The following is a 20,695-nucleotide window of genomic DNA, read 5'->3' on the forward strand; positions in this document are numbered from 1 at the left end:
AAAGTATTTCTTAAAATAATATACTATTACCTGACAATTTTCAAAATGAACAGCCACAATGAGCTTTCCTCCATAAAGCTTATCTTCTAAATTCTCAAGGATGGATGGTTCATGCTCTGGTGGATAGGTTTGCTTTAGCCAATCCATCCAAGACAATCCCACAAGCGACTGAATCTTTTCCTCACTGAATTTGCGCATTTTTATTCGGAATTCATTAACTTCAGGATCCTTCAAGGCATCAAATTCATGCAGACCTAGACAAAATTTTTAAAGGTGTCATTCTGAGTAGCTAATAATAAAGAGAATACAAAATATATTCACCAAAAACTAGCTTGGATGTTTGGTTTTTTATGAAGCAAACAAAACTGGGCAGGAAATACTACAACAAAAAAATTTTTTTAACTGGGCAGGAAAATATTATGAAAGATAAAAAGAATACTCAAGATAAAATAACAAATTTCATGTATAGAAGACAAACATACAATTAGATTTCTAAAGCATACAAACTTGAAACCTCTTAAAGAAATGCAGTTGGTTACCATTTTTATAATCACTGAAATTCATAGTACCGTTTTAAAACCACGCATGAAACATCCACAGTTCTTCTCTACAAATAGAGTAAAGTGCATTTAAAATATCTAAGTATCTGATAGCTTTACAAATAAACCTAAAACTTATTACTTAACTTAAAACTGAGTAAATTTAAATTTTATGGGTTAAATTTTTAGCTCAATTGTGATTTTTCAACAATGGTTACAATATATCAGTGAAAAATCTCATAAACAAAATTATTCTTTGTTATATTTAATTATGAAGCACTTCTGCCATGAAGACAGTTTTTTCATAAACTTAAGATTATTCTAATAACTAATTCTAGAAACCTAAAACAATAAATGAACATGTATAAATTTTTATACATGCGTTAATTTTTATCTACCAGATTGGTAAACATTTTAAAGTTTGAAAAAACCTAAGCTGAAACAGTTACAGAGAAACAGGCATATTTAATATTTATTAGAAATTACACACACACGCGCGCGCGCCCGTGCCCACACACACACTATGACCTCAAAATTCCACAAACAGGAATTTCAACCTAAGAGACTCAGGACCAACCAGTGAAAGACAGATATGCTCCCCAAACCAATCACATAAGATACTCAACTTCTCTTGAGCCTCCCTCAGCTTCCTCCTGCCAACAACTTCCAATTAAGCATACCTGAAAGTCATCCCCTTTTTCCAACATCACTTTATTAACTTTATCACTCCCCTGCCTAACTTTGAGTCACAGCCAAACATAAAGTTTCTTTACTATAGCATGCTCTGAGTAAACAGTCTAATCTCATTTGGGTGATGTTTATTTCCACAAACCTATGGAAATAATTGTACAGATAGCAAGGTATCAGTACAAGCATGTTCACTGTAGCTTTGTTTATAATATAAATGAAAAACTGGAAATAACCTAAAGTTAATGATTAAGACCTGGTTAAAAAAATGAAGACACATCCATATACTACGAGATGAGTAGTACAAGTGACAAAATGAATAAAATAGATCTGTGTGTTATGTTAAAAGCCCCAGATATATTAAATTCACAAGGCAGGGACAGAATACATCTCCCAAGATTTCTTTCATGCAAATTCAAAAGAAAGCATATAAAACATGTAAAAAATTCTACCTTGGAAAGAAACTTGAGGTATTATTAATAGCATTTCATAGTGTTAGGGAGGTAAGCACAGTACAGCGGGATATTACTTTTCATTCCATAAGGCCAAATCAATACTGAATTTGAACCTACACTATTTGAATATATGCATGTCAATAGTGGATTTATATGCACGGTCTATTTATATCTATTAGAACAGTAATTATTTCTAAATAAAAGCTAGCATCAATTTGTGCTATTAAACATAGAAAAATTAAAATATTTAAGTTGCATAATGAGCCAAAGTAAAATCTTGAGGGTACAATATGATCTCTTGGATAGTTTTAGATCTCTAATGAAATTTAGAGTCAGGTATGAATGCATGGTAATTTAAGCAGATTAGCTTAAGAATCTTAGAACTTCTTCCTCAGCACTGTTCAAACTCTTTCTAGCCACAAATCATCGGTATTACAGGTAAGGAAAGGGAAATGAGTACCTAATAATACTTCTAGCAAAAATCAAACTCTATCTTCCTTCATCAACTAAAAGTCACATCTAATCCATTTCTAAATGTCTCTCAATTCTGTCTACTTCTCTTAGTTCCTGTAGCCATTACCTTAATCTTGGCCATCAACATTCCTCCCTTGGATTAATTACTACACCAGTTTTTCATTAATTTCTCTACTTACAATCTTAATCTCTCTGAACTATTTCCATTCCCCAACCTGAGTAATTTTTCTAAAATGCAAATCTGCTCATGTTCGTCACTTACTTAAATTCCTTCAATAGCTTCTCAATTGCTCTTATGAGTTAAGTCCTACTTTTTATATGGCCTAGATGGCTCTGTATGCCCTGAAGCTGGCTGTCTCTCTGGCCGCCTTCCTGCTTATCCTAGCTGTCCCCTTTAGCAAACCATAACCAATTTCTTTTATTCCTTGAATAGGCCATCCTTCACATATGCCATTCGCATTTGCTTTTCCTTCTTCCAACTCCTTTCACCTGCTCAACTGCTAATGAGCACTGAAGGCTCAATTTAACTGTTATGTCCTTCTAAGAGGACATCCTTGACTCACCCAGTTGATTTAAATGACCCTCCTTCACTTATAGCAGTTTATATACTGTATTATAACTGTCTGTTTACTAATCTGTATTTCCCAGTGGATCGTGAGCTCCAAGCAGACAAAGACCACATCACCCAAGTTCACTACTGTGGTCCCAAGCATAAACACTCAACATAAACTACTGAATTATAATCACTACTGTTTTTGTAATCTTTTTCAATGTATCATAAATAAAGGATTCTGTTCACATAGCTATTAGTGTTAACTGAAAAGTACAGATTTCTTTAATTCATCCCAGACTCCCTAGATCCCAATCTCTTAATAATCTGCTTTTTAAAAAAATGATAAAGCATGAATTTAGGAACCACTACAAAGATCTCTTAAAAATAAAACTTTGCCAAATATAAAAAGTTAGGCTAAGTAATTTAATTTTAAACCTAGTTAATTGCCAGGGGAGGGTATAGCTCAAGTGGTAGAGCGCATGCTTAGCATGCATGAGGTTCTGGGTTCAATCCCCAGTACCTCCTCTAAGAATAAATCAATGAATAAACCAAATACCTCCCCCCACCAAAACAAACAAACAAAAACCTAGTTAACTGCCTATGTCTTGTGGTATGAAAATTTGACAGCAAAATTTCAATTTTAAGATGAGTACCATATTTACAGTCAAATATAAACTTTTGGTATTAAAAAAGTTTTGAGTGGACAATGACTTCATACTAAAGATACTGTTAAAATCCTCCAGACTATATATTTCCTTCATGTTAAAGATAGGTCAGGGGTGGGGAAGGGAGTGTTCAAATACTTTTGTCAGGGTGCTGACAAAATTCTCTGATCAAGATTTACCACTGGGTGTTTGGAGAAATTAATGCAAGAGCGTCAAGTATGTTCACTATAGAGAATAATCAGAACCCCAACAGCAGCTCTGTAAATAATTATTTAGAATAAACATAGAAAATAAAATGATCATCTTTCAGGAAAAGGTATTTTTAGACCCGTCAGGGCAGTTATATTTGTAAAGGTTCTATTGTTTTCTTTGGGGAGGAGGAGGCAGCAAACTTGTTCCTGAAGTTAAATTGAAATAATTGTTTATTGTTTTCCCAGGAGGCATGACCTCACCAAGTCCGGCTTGTAGTCATCACATACAAATTAGCAACTGCAAAAATTGACTTCTTAGGTATTTATAGTGAAAATTAATTTTAAAATATTAAAATAGACTTAACTTCTTAAATGAATGTTAACACTTGAATTTGTGTACATGATCATAATGCCAGCTTTCTTAAATCTGCAGAGGATCTAAAGTATAATTTATAAATTTTAAGAGCTTATAAATTGCTTAATTTAATGCAGTAAAACACTCCTTACATTTTCTTGGTCATTCAAATTGCAAGGTACACTTCATTAAAAATTTTTTTTTGTACAATAAGCTTTATGATACTAAATGAAATATGGTACATTGTTTACAAAAGAGAAATTCAATTCTAATATATATATTAGATCCCTGTGTGGTTGACAGGCTAAAGTTAGAGTTTAAAAAACATTATGTCCAGTTCTATTTGAATTTTAGATAAACAGTAGATGACTTTTTAGCTTTCGATATATCTCATGTAATATTTGGATCTCTTGTATTTTTATTTGGTAAATCTGACAAGCTTGGGTAACACTAATGGTAGCTAATAAATCCATATGCTTTGGAGATCAAGACCCAAAGAGAGTACAGTGATCTAAGTTTTGAAAAGATGGTAAATTTCAAAAAGATATCTATATTTTGACAGAAGTTAACTGCAATGCTAATTTTTTGAATTATCAAACATTTTTAGCTTCCCTATCAGTGTGGTTCTGGTGTGCTTCCTTCCATCAGCAAAAAAATATACAAACATAATATTTTCACACACACACACATTACAAAAATATTATCAGTGGATATTCTTATCCTGGATAAGACTATAAGTGATTTTCTATTGTTTCTACTTTTCCATATACTCTTCAAACAAAAGAAAAACTTTTTCTACTGGAAAAGAATTAAAAATTTATAAAAAATCTTTGGAGCTATAGTCCACAAGAAAGTAAGGGTCTATCTCTTAGAAACGGGCTTCTCAAATGAGCAACCTGGGGCAAAGGAACAACTTTTTCTTTCCTATCTTCCAAAAACCAGTGCTTTTGTAAAATAAAAATAAGTCACTGGAAAAGAAAAAAATATACAACACATGAGCCCTTGGATGTTGTGGTAATATCACATCGCTGGAGAAGTTCTTAAACATTTATTCTCAATTTCTGTATTTTCTTTATCTCCAACTGACAACAATTTACAGACCAGCATTGAGCTATGGACCACATCTTGCAAAAAAATGTCTTAGATCATACTTACTATATACATTTATACATATAGCAACAAACATGTTAAAAATTCATACTAAGAATTTGTAAAATTACCTCTGCCTATAAGGACTCCAATTTTTGAGTCTAATTTTTCCCCTGGGTCACAACTTCTTGTCACTAATTTGAGAACTGGAAGAAAAGGTCTGACATCACAGAGTCTTCTTGTTTCATCTTCAAGCTCCTCATACACAGCAGTCTGATTCACACATGCAAACATATAGGAATCAATTTCCATAAGGAGGTTAAACATTGGGTAATTGTGAACTTGTTTCCATAACATCTGCAGAAAAAATAGTAAGACATTTTTTTGGAATGTAAACACTCAAGTGTACAAAGCTGTATCTACAAGGATGTTCACTGCAGCACTGTTTGTGAAACTCAAAAACTGAGGACAAGCTAAATGTTTAGCAATAAGGGATTGGTTACATAAATTACAGAATATTATAGAACTGTGGTAATAAAATAGAAAAACAGAGTAATATGGAACTGTGATAATAAAATAGGAAAACACAGTAATACAAGATATATTAAGGTTAGTTACTTTTATAAACAGCAAACTGCAAGAGAATATGAATGGTATTAACTCATTTGTGTAAAGTAGTATGACGGCACAATGCAAAAAGTGCATTTATATAAACAAAAATATTAAAAGTGAGTATCTATAAAGAATAAGAATCAATGAAGACTTCCACATTTCACACTCTTGTGAACATAAATAACTTCTAATCCAAAAAAAAAGAATAGTTAAAGTATGTATCAATTATCAACTCAATACAAAATTTACATTATTTCTGTCCTGAATTCTTTTCTCTTTACCAGTCATCTTTATTAACTAGCATTGACCTGTCAGGATGAGAAGAGTCAACCTCTCATCATCTCTCCCCAAGAATCCTGGATGAGATCATGCAAAACAAGGTCATCATACAAACACAAGGTGGATTACATATTTTAACTGCAGCCAGGACAAAAGCCAACAGCTGAGGAATGAAAATCGTGGCCAATCCTTAGACACAGTAACATAAAACAAACAGGAGAAATCAATGCTAGGCAACAAAAGAAAAAAATAGGTAAACTTGACTTCATCAAAATTAAAAACTTTTGAGCATCAAAGGACATTATTATGAGAGTGAAAAGGTAACACACAGAATGGGAGAAAATAACTACAAATTACATATTTGATAAGAGAGTACCATCCAGGATATATAAAGAACTCCCATGACTCAACAACAACAAAAAAACTGAATTAAAAAATGGGAAACAAGGGTTGGGGGTGGGGAGGGTATAGCTCCAGTGGTAGAGCGCATGCTTAGCATGCAGGAGGTCCTGGGTTCAATCGCCAGTACCTCCTTTAAAATAAAGAAATAAATAAACCTAATCACCTCCTCCCCACAGCATCCCCCCCAAAAAAGGCAATGGTTCTAAACAATTTTACAAATGGCTCATAAGAACATGAAAAGATGCTTGACATCATTATCATTAGGGAAATGCAAATAAAAACTAAAATGAGATACCACTTCACAGCCATAAGAATGGTTATTATTTAAAAAAAGGAAAATTACAAGTGTTGGCCAGCATTCTGAGTTTGAAACCCTTGTGCACTGCTGGTGGGAATATAAAATGGTACAGACACTGTGAAAAAAACAGTTTGGCAGTTTCTTAAAAAGTTAAAAGAGAATTACCTACCATATGATCCAACAATTCTGCTTCTGGGTACATACCCCAAAAAACAGAGAGCAGGGGTTCAAACAGATACATGTGCATCAATGTTCGAAGCAGCATTACTCACAACAGCCAAAAGGCGTACATAACCATCAAAAGATGAACAAACAAACAAAATGTGGTCTACCCATACAATGGAATATTATTTAGTCTTTAAAAGGAATGAAATTTGGTTTTACGTTAAAACATGAATGAACTTCAAAAATATTGCTAAGTGAAAAAAGTCTGACACCAAGGGTCAACTATTGTGTGATTCCACTTACAAGAGGCAGCTGGAATAAACAAATTCACACAGACAAAACTAGAGTAGAGATAACCAGGGACTAGGAGAGGGGAAATTTATTATTTAATAAGTACAGAGTCTGTGTCTGGGAAGACGAAAAATGCTGGAAACGGATAGTGGTGATGGATTGAGCAGCACTGTGAAAATCTTAATACCACAAAATTATGCACCTAGAAATGACTCTGATGGTAAATTTTATGTTGTGCATATTTTACAAAAATAAATTTTTTAAGAAGGAGCAGTGTATCAATGGTTAATCCAGCTTCAGCTTTGGACACAGGCATCCATATCTGTCACTGGCGACTATAAAAGTGCACTCTGCACCTGTAGAGTGCCTAAAACAATGGGGGTGTTTTGTTTTGTTTTGTTTTTTGTTTTTACTTCAGAGATCATGCAGTTTTAGAATTCTTATGTCTCCCTGATGAGGAAGCTTGAAAAAAAGAACTAAGAGGCTGTCCAAAGTCAAGAGCTTTAAAAAGGTTTGTCATAAATACTGTCCCCCCTGTTTCCCCCAATTTCCATATTGAATTCAGCTATTTGAAAAATATGAAAGAAAAAGTTTAGAGAAATAATTTCATTTATAAATTGTAGTCTTCACAAATCAATAGCCCTCACCGATTAACTTGAAAAAATAATCCAACAAAACAAGCAAGCCTTGTTATGCAAAAGAATTTGCTTTCAAATGAGGACATGCCATTCATTACTGGGGGAAAAAAATCTAGTGAACAGCAGAAAACCTTTTCTTCCTGCAGAGTGACCATGAAAAGTAGTGGGAGTAGGGGCGCAAGATGGGGAAGAGAAAGGGAAGAAAAATGGGCTAAGAGACAACCAACCAAAAGTCACATTAAAGGGGGGGGGTGACAAGTTCAAAGACAGTAAGTACAGAGATCTTATCTCAAAATAAAACTTTCTTTGACAATGTCAGATTCTTTCTGACATTTTTTCAACCTGAACAAACCTTTCAAACTAACTAACATAAGCTAATTTGTCTTAACTCAGGTATCACATATGGATTAAAAAAAAATCAGTAGTGGGAGTGAAAATTAGTACGTCTCATATGGCCAAAAAAACAAGATCCAAGACAAAGTATGGATCAAAATCTTTAAAATGTATGACCTATAGGTTAACTTCCCTCAAATTTACCCTATGATTTACATTAATAACATTTTTGATAACAGAGTAACATTTCCCCCTAAGTTATATTTATAGAAATTCCACCTGGTAACATACCTGTTTAATATAGGAAATGGTAGCTTCCCGAGGTACCTCCAACTGGATATAAATCCCAGTGGGCAAAAGGAAGTCCACAGGTATGGAGCCATCAGATCCTATCTGTGAATCCACTGCCCAGATGTCAAGGATGTCTGCCATAGCAGGAGGCATTATGGAGTGGAAGCACATTCATAACCATGGGGCTCTAGAAATCAGTAAGTGAAACTTGGTAAAAATAAAAATAATTAGCCAAATGTTATACTATAATATGAAAAAGTCCACCAATCCATAATCAGTCCTTGGATTTCAATATAGCCACTAAGGTAACAAGAGGCCAATTAAATTAAACAAAAGTAAGCCACCATTACTTAAAAATACTTTGGTTATCACTACATAAAGTATGTACATACACCTCACAGACTAAAATTCAACGTAAGTATATTACATACAAAAGAAGAAATGTTTAAGAAACACAGGGGTCCTGAGAAATTCAGTTACCAAGGAATTCTCTCCAGACTTACCTAGTTGATAGATACTGGCTTCTTTGGCCAAATTTTTCTCTGCAAACTCCATGAAAATGGCAATCAAGAGGGCATTCTTTCAAAAATAATTTTCTATCAATCTCATGTGAGAAATAAAATGTCATGAACTTAGTCCCATGACCCACCACCAAAGAATTAAAAAGACCAAATCCCTCAAACTAGCTTGCAAGGCCCTTTGTGCTCTGTCTCCGGCCTGTTTCCCTTTGCCTGTCCTGCCACTCCACACCTCAGGCTCTTGTGCCACAAGCACCTTTTGCTTTCTGCAGCTGGACCTAAGTTCACAGACATGTTGACACTCTCCACACCAAATCACTATTCCGACAAATGTACCCTTCAACCGTGCATTTCAGTCTCATTTATTCTTTAAAGGCTTCCTTCACGAAGGCACAACAATAATACTGAGAAGAACATGGGCGCTGAAGGTAAATAAACCAAGGGTCAAATCCCATTTATTTAAAAAATGAAAGTGTCATGTCAAAAGAGACAAGAGCCAACCTGAAGCATTTCTGAGCATCAAAAACAATGACATCCAAGGACTGAAACACACCAAATATATACAAATATGTGACAATAATGATAAAGAAAACAAACCCTTTATTGGTCAACACTGGAGACTGCTCTGAAACAATCTGGGAAATTTAAATAGATTAAGTATTTAGATGACTTTAAGGAAATATTATTCATTTTATAAGGTTTAATAATGGAATGTTTATTATATCTCTAAAAATCAGTTCTTGTCAGCCACAGATGCTAATGAAGTATATGGGGAGTAAAACAACATTATTCTTGGCGTTTGCTTTAAATTATCCCATTTCTTAAAAAGTGAATGGGCAGCTGACCTCAACTCAACAAAGGAGTAAAGGTAATTTGATGAGAAAAGGAAATAGTCTTTTAAATAAATGATGCTTGAGTAACTAGACATCCATATGCTAAGAAAATGAACCTCAGTCCATACCTCACACCCAAAATAAAAATTAACTGAAAATAGATCACAGGCCTAAATGTAAACACAAAAACTGTAAAACTTCTAGAAGAAAATACAGGAGAAAACCTTGTGATCTTGGATTAGGTAAAGAATTCTTAGATATGACACCATATACACAATTCATAAAATTAAAAAATTAATAAATTGAATATCACCAAAACGAAAAGTTCTGCCCTTAAGGAATACACTGTTTGTATTATAAAAAGACAAGCCACAGGCAGGAGAAAAATGCTTACAAAGTATGTGAAAAACCTGGATCCAAAATACATAAAGAACTCTCAAAATATAATAAAAAAAAAACAACTCAGTTTCTTTAAATTGGCAAAAGATTTGAACAGAGATTTCATCCAAGGAGATACGTGGCGAAAGGGATCAGTTGGCATTGGTCAATATAAATTAAAACCCCAATGAAATACCACTACAGCTGTCTTACAGGGCTAAAATTAAAAAGACCAACCATACCAAGTGTAGACAAGGATGGGGAAGAACTAGAATTCTCATACACAGCTGGTGGGAATGTTAAACAACAGAACTACTTTGGAAAACAGTTTGGCAGTTTCTTAATATACACTTACCCTATGATCCAGTCATCCCACTCCTAAATATATACCCAAACAAAACACAGACATATATCCATGTAAAAACTTATACAAATTGTTTATAGCAGCCTTATTTATACTAGCCAAACTGGAAAAAATTCAAATATCCATCAACAAGTGAATGGGTTTTTTAAGTGGTATATTCATACAATGGAATTCTGTACAGCCAAAATAGCAAAAAGTAAACAAAAAATCACTACAGACGTATGTAATAATACAGGTGAATCTCAAAATAGCAATGCTTAGTGAAAGAAGCCAGACAAAAAGAGTATATACTGTATGACTCCATTTACATTAAATTCTAGAAAATGCAAACTAGTCTATAGTAACAGAGCAGTGGTTGCCTTGTGTGGGAGTAGAGAGGGAAGTAGGGAGAGGTAAGAAGGGGGGATTACAAAGGGACACAAGGAAACTCTTGGGAGTGATGGATACGGTCCTTATCTTGATTGTGGTGATGGTTTCAGGGGTATGTACCTATGTTAAAATATATCAAAACGTACACTTTAAATATATGCACTTTAAGTCAATTATACCTCAATAAAGTTGTTTTTAAAAGTGAGAGAAATAGATGAAACAAGAGAGGCAAAACGTTCGTAGCATTTACCGAAGCTAGGTGATAAAAAGTACATTGTATTACTCCTCTGCTTTGGTATACATTTGCAATTTTTTGTAACAAAAAGGTTTTGTTATATCCCACTTATCCCACTTACCAGCTCTGTGAATTTTGGCAAGTTAAATTTCCTGAGCCTCCATTAACCAAAAAAGTGATTAATAATAAAATGTACCTCCTGGTAACACTGTGAAAACTGAAGAAGCTAATATGTAAGAGCCTGACACACTGCAGGTTCTAGTAAATGACAGCTTTCTTTCTTCCCTGAACATCCTCGCCTTTACTGATTCCTCCCTCCTAATTCTTACACCCCATAGTCCAGACCTATCACACTGACACTGTCATAGAGGTTCTGAATCTTTCAGATGTGTCAGTCTTGTTTCTGCAGGCAAAACAGTACATCAATTAGACTGTGGTCTCAGAGTTTAACAGCTTAGTTGTGAAACCTGGCTCCATCAGCTACTAGCAGAGAGATCTTAGGCAAATCATCCATCCTCTCCCTACTTAAATTCCCTTAATCTGTGAAATGGTGAAAACAACAGTAATTACCCCCATCGCATAATTATGAAAATTGAGTAAAGAATGTCTGGAACATAGTAAGTCCAGTGTTTGTCGCTATTTATTTTATTTTAATTCAAAAATTGTTCTTCTGAGCTATCAGTTACATATTTTCAATTACTTTTGTTTCCCCCAAAAGTGATATGTACAGAGCAGCCATCTGTAATTGCGTAATGAATTTAAGACAAACATTATCCCTACTCCTACAATTGTTTTAAAAATAGCTCACAGGATCATAGAATTAATAATAGCTAAAGGAGAGTACTTACTATGTGTCAGCATTCTACTAAGTCCATTATATGCATTACTGTATTTTATCCTTACTATTACCCTGTGGTAATAATTCTAGTCCTTAAGGAAGCATCCTACACTTACAGAACTTGAGATCTCATGGATTAAAAAGTGGCAGTTCTGGAATCTGAACTTGGGTCTAACTCTAAAGCAGGTGAGCCCTACACCACACTTTACATAGTAACTATTAAAGCACCAGAAAAAAAGTGTAAGACATTTAACCATAACAAACCATATTATGCTGACTGTAAGCTCCTTGAGGGCTGTCATTCTTTTTAAAGTAGTCTCTCACCACAGTGTACAGAGAAATCACTATACTCAGGAATTCTAAACTGATCAACTTTCACGGACGTGAACAAAACTCCACAAAGTTACTACAGAGGTCATTTAACAGTCACTGATCCTGGAACTGCTTTAGGCAAATCACTACAAAACAGCCTTTACAGATTGTCTTCAATGGAAGAGCTTCTCAACTTTGCAAGAATTAGGCATTCAAGAAGTATCTGTGGAATGAAAACATGCTACATCAAATTATAAAGAACATGTTTTGCTTATATTCAAATACCACCATGCAGAGACAAACAGGGGAGAGCCATCTCCTGAACACCAAGCCACAGCAATTACTACATATAAATCAGGAGTTATCAACAAAAGCTGAGAGGACAAACAAAAGTTAGCATTTAAAATTGAGATAGGTTTATGAAATATAAGCCATCTATCATAGAATTACAATCAAGATAAACCTGTATACTCCCGGATTTCTTCGGCACAAATTTTTGGCAAAATTTTCACAAGTTAAACCAAAATCACCTAACAAGTATCAATAGTAATACAGGAGAGCAAAACTGTAAAAACAAAAACTCTGAGATCTCATCCTTACCAGATAGCTGGAAATGGTAAGGCTCCCTGCATTTCTGGAGTCCAGAGTAGCAATCTTTTCAGAGACTGACTGTACCTCATCATCCTACAGCCTCAACTCCCCAGATTCAAAATTCTAAACTTCTCAGGTATTAGACGAAAAGGCACTATGGTAGACTTAAGAATTTCTTGATGAAGCAGCTATATCTAAAATGAATTACAAGAATGAATTCATGGGCCCCTACCTTCCTTACTCTCTAGATCTGTCATTCAACACTCCCATACATACTATCCTTAATCCAGCCTTGCTGAGCTGCTGATACTTGCCAGCATGTCCCATATTCTCTCCTGCCTCCTATCTTAAACCTATCATTTCCTGTCCCTAGGGTGTCCTCAACTACACATCTCCTGACCAAACTCTTACTCTTCTCAACTCTTGGAATCCTTCCCTAATACTCCTCTGTGTGCCCAAGCACTATCTGTGGCAAAGCAGGAGGACACGACGTTGAAGTCTGTTGCTTAGTGATAGCTCCTCAACTTCGTATTATTTCCAGCTCAGTAAGTACTTACTTGTGGCTGAATGAATGAATGAATCAAATTCTATGGAAGTTGCTAGTAGAATAATTATATGGGATCATTAAAACTGTGATTTAAATCATGCCTGACAGGAAAAAATTAACTACATGGCTTTCAATGTAGTCTTTCAGCACCTAGTATAAGAAATACCATAAACAGCTTCCAAAGATGACATTTTTCATGAAGTGAAGGTAATGTTTTACCAATACATACACAAAATGCCACATACATCTAGCTCTCCTAGAACTCCTTATATTGAAAAAACTGAAATGATTTAATCCAGAAATCATTTAAGTTTATTTGCATAAGACTTCACAAAATCTCAATCTGTATTTTGTAGTGGGTGTGTCTTCCCCCCAAAAAAATAAAATGGAAAAATATCAACAAACATACAGAATTCTGATTGCCTAATGCCACTTTGTCTCCAATCCATAAGCTCCTGTCATGTGGAGAAACATCAAATGGGTTTCACCAAGTACTGTATCCCAACTGTGTTGCAATTCCAGTAATGTTAAAAGCATTTCCAAAAGTATGTATTTTCAACTAATGTTTGACTACAGAAGTGCTTATTCTCATAAAATGGCATTTTCTATTAACTTTAGACAGACTGGGGAACTCCCATGATGTGAAAGGATAACCATTATCTTTAATATAGAAAAAAAGAAAACAGGATTTCACTTTAGAAAAATTCACTAAGCTCTATATATTTTATAAGTTTTTGTATATCTATGCTATACTTCAAAATCAAAATGTCTTAAATACTTAAAACCTGCAAAGTAAGTTGCAAAGGTCACATGTGTTTCTTCTGCCATCTCAAAATGCATAGTAAAGTTTAATCCTTTAGCTTTACAGTTAACTATGGTCTTTGCTTACTAAAGCAACATTACACCAATCTTCAAAATCAATTCCCCTACCTTCAATTTCAAGCACAAAATTCTCACATTCAAAATGTCGACTTTTTGATGTAAAGTCTTCAGAAAGATTCTAATCATTCATAGAAATACTGATGATGCTAGTAAAGCAATACTGTGTTTAAATGAAACCTAGAAATATTTTCCTCAACCAGGAGTAAATTATCAAAGGGAATACAGTCAGCCTTCCATATCCACGGGTTTCACATTCATGGATTCAACCAATCATGGATTCAAACAACCATGAATTCAACCAACCATGGATCAAAATTTCACAGATACAGAGGGCTGACTGTATTCACTGTACTACACTATTTTATATGAGGGATTTGAGTGTCAGCAGATTTTAGTATCTGTGTGGGTTCCTGGGACCAAACATCCATGGATACTGAAGGTGAACTACATTGCTAGGTTACATCTGGCTCTGTAAATTTCTACTTTGATATTATCATATTAATAATTTACTAATAACGGAATCAAAATGGATTGTCAGATTCTATGACTCTGTAAACACATCAGATAGGCATACAGCATGTAATTACAGTCTAACATATAGGTTGTACTTGTGTATCACCTTTAATAAAAGCACTTTTATTAGATCAGTTCTCAAGGTTTTCAAAGTACTTTAAGCTAAATACTACCTAGAATAGTTTTCAATCCTCTCATATTCAATATTCTTTTTATATAAATATTTTAAAAATCTGAAATGAAGTTATTAATTTACATACATATATATCCAATTTCAATATAAACCCATATAATAGCCTAATAGTAATACAAAGGGGAAATAAAAGAAAATAATAATGTATATCTCAGTATATGAACACTTGGACATGACCATATCTCTGCATAATGATGTAGTCAGAGGTTTACATCTATACATAGAATTACCATGGATACGACAACTAACTACAATTACAGACTGATACAGGTGCGTTGTACTGATGAACAAATACCACAAAAGCCACTGGTGCCACAAATTTTCCAAATCTATACTTTCCAAATCTATATCTTCCAAAATTAATGTATTAAAATCATGTAAAAAATACTTTGTATTATATTTTTATATAATATAAAGTTCAGATCTAGGTTCAAATAATTAGACTTTTCACCTACATGACTAACTGGAGGGTAACGCCAAAGCTGTGTTGTACATGAAATATGTTTCTGTTGTACATGACTATCCTATGCATTGCAGGATGTTACGTTAACCATTACATAATAGTAACACCTCCTCCAATCACTACAGCAACAGCAAGTACAGCAAAATCACCCCCACAAATATCATAAGCATCTTACAGGGGGTAGTTCACATTGTCCAGTTTCAGAACCACTGCTCTAGGACAATTCCTACTATTTCTCAAAGTAGTGAAAATGGGCACTCCACAATTTACCTAGACCTAATTGTAGTCTGTATTTAAAGTAGTGATGAACATAATTAACCACACATTTCTACTTGTCAATCAATGATGTTTCCTGAATTTGGCTTTGCTGTCTTTGGCTAATTCTTAAAGGGTAAAAGAAGCTCTAAGTCAAGAAAACTTCAGCCCCTTAACTGATCAGAGGAATCTAAGGCCAATAAAACCAACTCTTAGTTTTCAAGACCCTTAGTAAACATACTGATGGGGTAGTCTAACCAAAACTACAGTGTAACTTGTAGCTCTTCAGAGCTTCATGCACAACACTTCTAAGGTAGATATTGAGAGGGGACATACTCACAAAATGTGCTGTGCTGTGCTGTAATTAAAAATACAATGTCCTTTGTTTGACCTAAAACTCTGATACTGTTGCAAAACAAACAAGGTAGCAAACCGATAAATCTTTTATAAAGATATTCTGAAGAGAATTAAATTACTGCTATACCATTGAAAATAAAAAACATTCTAGTTCCTATTTCCCTTAGTCACTCTTATTTTGTAGGGAGCATCTCATACAAGAGTCCAGCCTAAGAAGTAACTCAGAGTTTCAGGTTAGGAGACACTTTAGGAGTTACAGACTCTTCTCAGCTTAAAGATAAGGAAACTAAGGCCCAGAGAAATTAAGTAAATTATCTAGAGACACAGAGGCAGAGCCTAAACCAAGGTTTTCTAAGCAATTAACATACTTTTAAATTATTTTTTCTCTCCTTTTTCTCCTTTTTTCTTTTTTTTTTTTCTTTAAAGGATATGTTCTTTACAGGGTTACCCTCATATAGCAAGATCCTCAGTCTTGTATGGCTCTTCTATTTGAGCACAAGCAAATGATCAAAGGCTGAGGACAAGCATGAAACTACTATAAAAACAACTTTTCCAGGAAGCTATCAGAGGGCACAGGAACTTCAGCAGTGAAAATTAGCTCAGCTAAACCCTTAGACTGAAATTACAAACCCATATCCTGTCAATTGTTCACTGGCAGAAAGAGAGGAAAGGATTTGAATGTTCTCAGCCTCCCTAGCAGTGTGCCAGCAGAACCACTGGATTTTACATCTTTAAGTCATGATAAGCAGAAATCAATATAAACCTGTTATACAGATGAACAAGTAGTTCAGACAAAAACTTATTTGGAAAACCATGGAAGAAATTTTGAGAGTCTGAAAGGGAACTTCTTAAAAATGAAATGTGATAGTATTTACCAATTATTTCATCGCTATTATAAGACATAGCCAGAAGACAAGTTAATGTTCATAAAAGAACTGCAAGGGGCAGTGTACTTATCATGAACACTACATTTACTATCTCTGCCTTTAGGGTTCAATCACAGTAAGTGATGGGATTTGGATTTATCTGGGCTTCAGTCCTCACCCCCTACACTGGACCCGACTGTTCAAAGACATCAGCCTCATTTGTTGATTTGTTTACAATCAAGTATGCATTATACTGAGCACTGAAAAACTGAACAGTGTAGAACTTCATTTGTTAAAGATGATTATTTTATCTGAATCATTGTAATTCCATGTAAGAGACGCTCTAAAGTAATTCTACAAATTACTAAAGAATAACTGCTAAAACATTACTACATACCTTATCATTTATACTGAGAAACATTTTAAATTTATCCTCTTAAAATAGAAAGTGGTCCTAGAACCAGCTTTTAGAAAACATCTGCAAATATGCACTGAACCTTGAAAACAATGTAAGCCTACTAATCCGGTAATATACCTATTTAGAAGCTTGAATTCAGAAAAATTTTCATATACAAAGTAAAATATACAAATATGACAAACTTGCAAATAATCTAACTGCCCAAACATTAAGAAACAGACAATGATATACCCACTTGATAGCATGGTGAGCAGCCTTTTGAACTAGTGTTTGTCAAATGTGTATAATACGATGGAAATAAATGATACAGAAAGAGCAAAATATAAAACAGTACAAAAAGTATAATTAGAATTCTATTTACTGTAAAAGAGGAAAAAACCATGAGTACAATCTAATGCATGGAAATATAGGTTGGAAAACCAGAGGGTGGGAGGGGAAGGGAGTAGAAGGAGAGATAGATGAAGGTAGTCAAGAGGTACAAACTTCCAGTCATAACTTAAAGTACTAGAGAGTTAATGTACAACATGATAAAAATAACCAGCACTACTATATGATACATATGAAAGTTAAGAGAGTAAATCTTAAAAGTTCTCATCACAAGGGAAAAAAAACATTTTTTTCTGTTTCTTGGGAGAAGGTATAGTTCAAGTGGTAGAGCGCATGCTTAGCACACATGAGGTCTTAGGTTCAACCCTAGTACCTCCTCTAAAAATAACAATAATAATAATAATTAGTAAACTTAATTACCTCCCCTGGGGGAAAAAAAAGAAAAATAAATAATTTGTTCTATTTTTTTAATGTTGTATCTATGTGAAATAATGGATCTTCACTAAACCTACTGTGGTAATCATTCCATGATATATGTAAATCAAATCATTGTTGTACACCTTAAACAGCACTGTATGTGAACTATATCTCAATAAAACTGGAAGAATAAAAGAAAGAAAGAAAGAAAGGCTGGAAGGAAATACATTAATATAGTTCAAAAGTATAAATAAACATTTCCTTTTTTCAATGTTTCATTAATGAGAGCATACAGATTATACACTTTTCTTCTAAGTTCTATTAGTCAGGACACTTATAAGAGTTCAAAGGAAGAACTTAAGTTAGAGCTAGGCTATCTAGTCTTAACATGTCTGTGTTCATCAGTATTTCTAAACTACACACTTCTATTCTTATTATTTAATGTTAGTATAAATAGAATACATTTACAAATACTTAATATGCCTCTGTAAAACAAGTTTATTTATTATAAGCCAGATTTATTTCCAACTCTTTGAATGCAGAACAATTTTTTAAAAACACACTTAATACATCAAAATGGCTTCTGTGGCTAACCTAGACATTGACAAGAATAATTCCTTTTTTGCTTAAGCAATTTTTCTCTTCTAAAATTTTTCCCAAAAAGCAATCTATAATGCACAAAAACCTGGTACCCATCACAGTAAATACCCTGAAGAGGAAAAAAAAGCATATATCTAAAATTAAAGTGTTACAAATTTAAATAAAATATATATTATTACTAAAGTTTCCCCTCCAAAAAAAACAAATTACTCTCCTAAGGTATTAAAAGACATAGCTCCACAAGATGGAGCTCCTGCAGGTCCTGAAGCGCGGGCTGCAGCACATCAGCAGCCACGGCGGCCTCTGTGGCTACCTACGGATTTTATTCAGGGCAAATGATGTGAGGGATGGTACATTAGTGGGGGAAGACAAATATGGAAACAAATACTACGAAGACAACAAGCAGTTTCTTGGCCGTCACCGATGGGTTATATATACCACTGAAATGAATGGCAAAAACACATTCTGGGATGCGGACGGAAGCATGGTGCCCCCTGAATGGCATCGTTGGCTTCACTGCATGACTGATGATCCTCCGACAACAAAACTACCTACTGCTCGTAAATTCATTTCGACAAACCATAAATTCAACGTGACTGGCACTCCACAACAATATGTACCTTATTCCACCACTAGAAAGAAGATTCAGGAGTGGGTCCCACCTTCAACACCTTACAAATAAAGACAATTAAAAACATTTTAAACATGTAAAATGTGAGGCTTGCCATGTAATTGTACTTTTACTGCTTACTATTAACATCATTAAAATTGTTTGATTAAAAAAAAAGACATAGCTTCAAAGTATAAATTTTATATTATCACTCTATCATTCTCTTTAGTATAAGGTTCATCAATATTGGACCAGATCCACAGAGGTTTTATTACTGAAATACTAAATGGTCCTTTTTATAATATGGTTTCACCTACATGTTTTTTGTACAGCTTGGATTTTATAACCTTGGATAACTTACTTAAGCTGACATTCAGTTCCCTAATTTATGAATAAGAATAGTTAACATCCACTTTGCAGAGTTACTTTAAGGATTAAATAAAATAGCACAGAAAAAGCACCTTTCATAGCACTTGACATTAAAAAAAAGTACTCAATAATTGATGACTAAATATTAATTTACAATAAACCCTTTTCTTTCCAACAAAAGGGACAGCCATGCCTCCTATTCACAGCATACAATCATCAGCCTTGTTTGCTTCATGTGAAAGGAATTAGAGCAATGCTTCTTAAAAGGTGGTCTCTAATGACTTACAGGTGGTTTACTCACATGCATTTCCCAAGATTAATTACAATTTCTACAGAAATCCCACAGGGCTGTGTTGTTCAGTTTTTCCCTTGGGTAACAGTTAATGGGAAGCTTCCAAATCTTAGCAAATACATTTTTACTTCATTTCTGCTACAGCATTACTTTTGTTAAATAAATATTTATTGTTACTATTATCTTGCATCATTCATTTTAGTATAAGCAACTCAAAACCAATTCAAAGAGACCAAAATTAGAGGGGCAAAATGCAAAGTTACATACCTTACAGCAAAACAAATACAATTTTCACAACTGCAAAAAAGGTTCCAATAATAATGTTAATGACAATACAAAAGAGAGAAAGTACAATGAGCTACTACAAAATTCCTTCATCAAACTACACACTGGGTATTGAGTAATATCAATGGCATACAACATGGCAGAGTAACTCCTATCTCGTGTGTATATTAGCAGAAACTTTGCTTTATGAAGGTCAAAACCCCTAGAGTGTCTATCGGGGTTCCTGAGGGAGACGGGTTCAATGAACTTTTATGTTTATTTATGAATGAAAAGCCATGGGACCAGAGAAATAATTTTTCCACTTAGCTTGTTATTTTTGTGAGCCATGATATAGAATCAAAAGTGGCTGCTGTATGTATTGCTCATGGAATTTAAGTTACCAACACAACATCCCTGTGTCAGTCTTTACTTGTAGTCAATGCATTCACAAGTGATCTAACTACAGATAACAACATCTTTAACTTTGGTCTACTACATTTGGACTTGAGTGCTTACATATTTTTTAGCAGGAAAAACTGCACACCACTTTTTATCACAATGACCGTC

The 20,695-nt window shown here is 34.1% G+C and overlaps 1 protein-coding gene and 1 pseudogene across 3 annotated transcripts in view; one reads left to right on the forward strand and one right to left on the reverse strand.

Moving 5' to 3' along the window:
* PIK3CB (phosphatidylinositol-4,5-bisphosphate 3-kinase catalytic subunit beta) overlaps positions 1 to 20,695 on the reverse strand; it is a 147,993-nt gene that overhangs the window by 72,245 nt on the left and 55,053 nt on the right. For all 3 annotated transcript variants that reach the window (XM_072957733.1, XM_031678286.2, XM_072957811.1), the window contains exons 3-5: positions 8,318 to 8,504; positions 5,140 to 5,365; positions 31 to 254 (exon numbers count right to left, since the gene is read on the reverse strand). In XM_072957733.1, coding sequence (XP_072813834.1) covers positions 31 to 254; positions 5,140 to 5,365; positions 8,318 to 8,488 — 621 coding nt within the window. In that variant the 5' untranslated portion in view covers positions 8,489 to 8,504. The remainder of the gene's footprint in view (positions 1 to 30; positions 255 to 5,139; positions 5,366 to 8,317; positions 8,505 to 20,695) is intronic.
* Positions 18,838 to 19,380, forward strand: LOC102540680 (NADH dehydrogenase [ubiquinone] 1 alpha subcomplex subunit 12 pseudogene; annotated as a pseudogene).

This window comes from Vicugna pacos, chromosome 1 (assembly GCF_048564905.1).
Source record: "Vicugna pacos chromosome 1, VicPac4, whole genome shotgun sequence".
In the NCBI taxonomy this organism is placed as follows: domain Eukaryota; kingdom Metazoa; phylum Chordata; class Mammalia; order Artiodactyla; family Camelidae; genus Vicugna; species Vicugna pacos.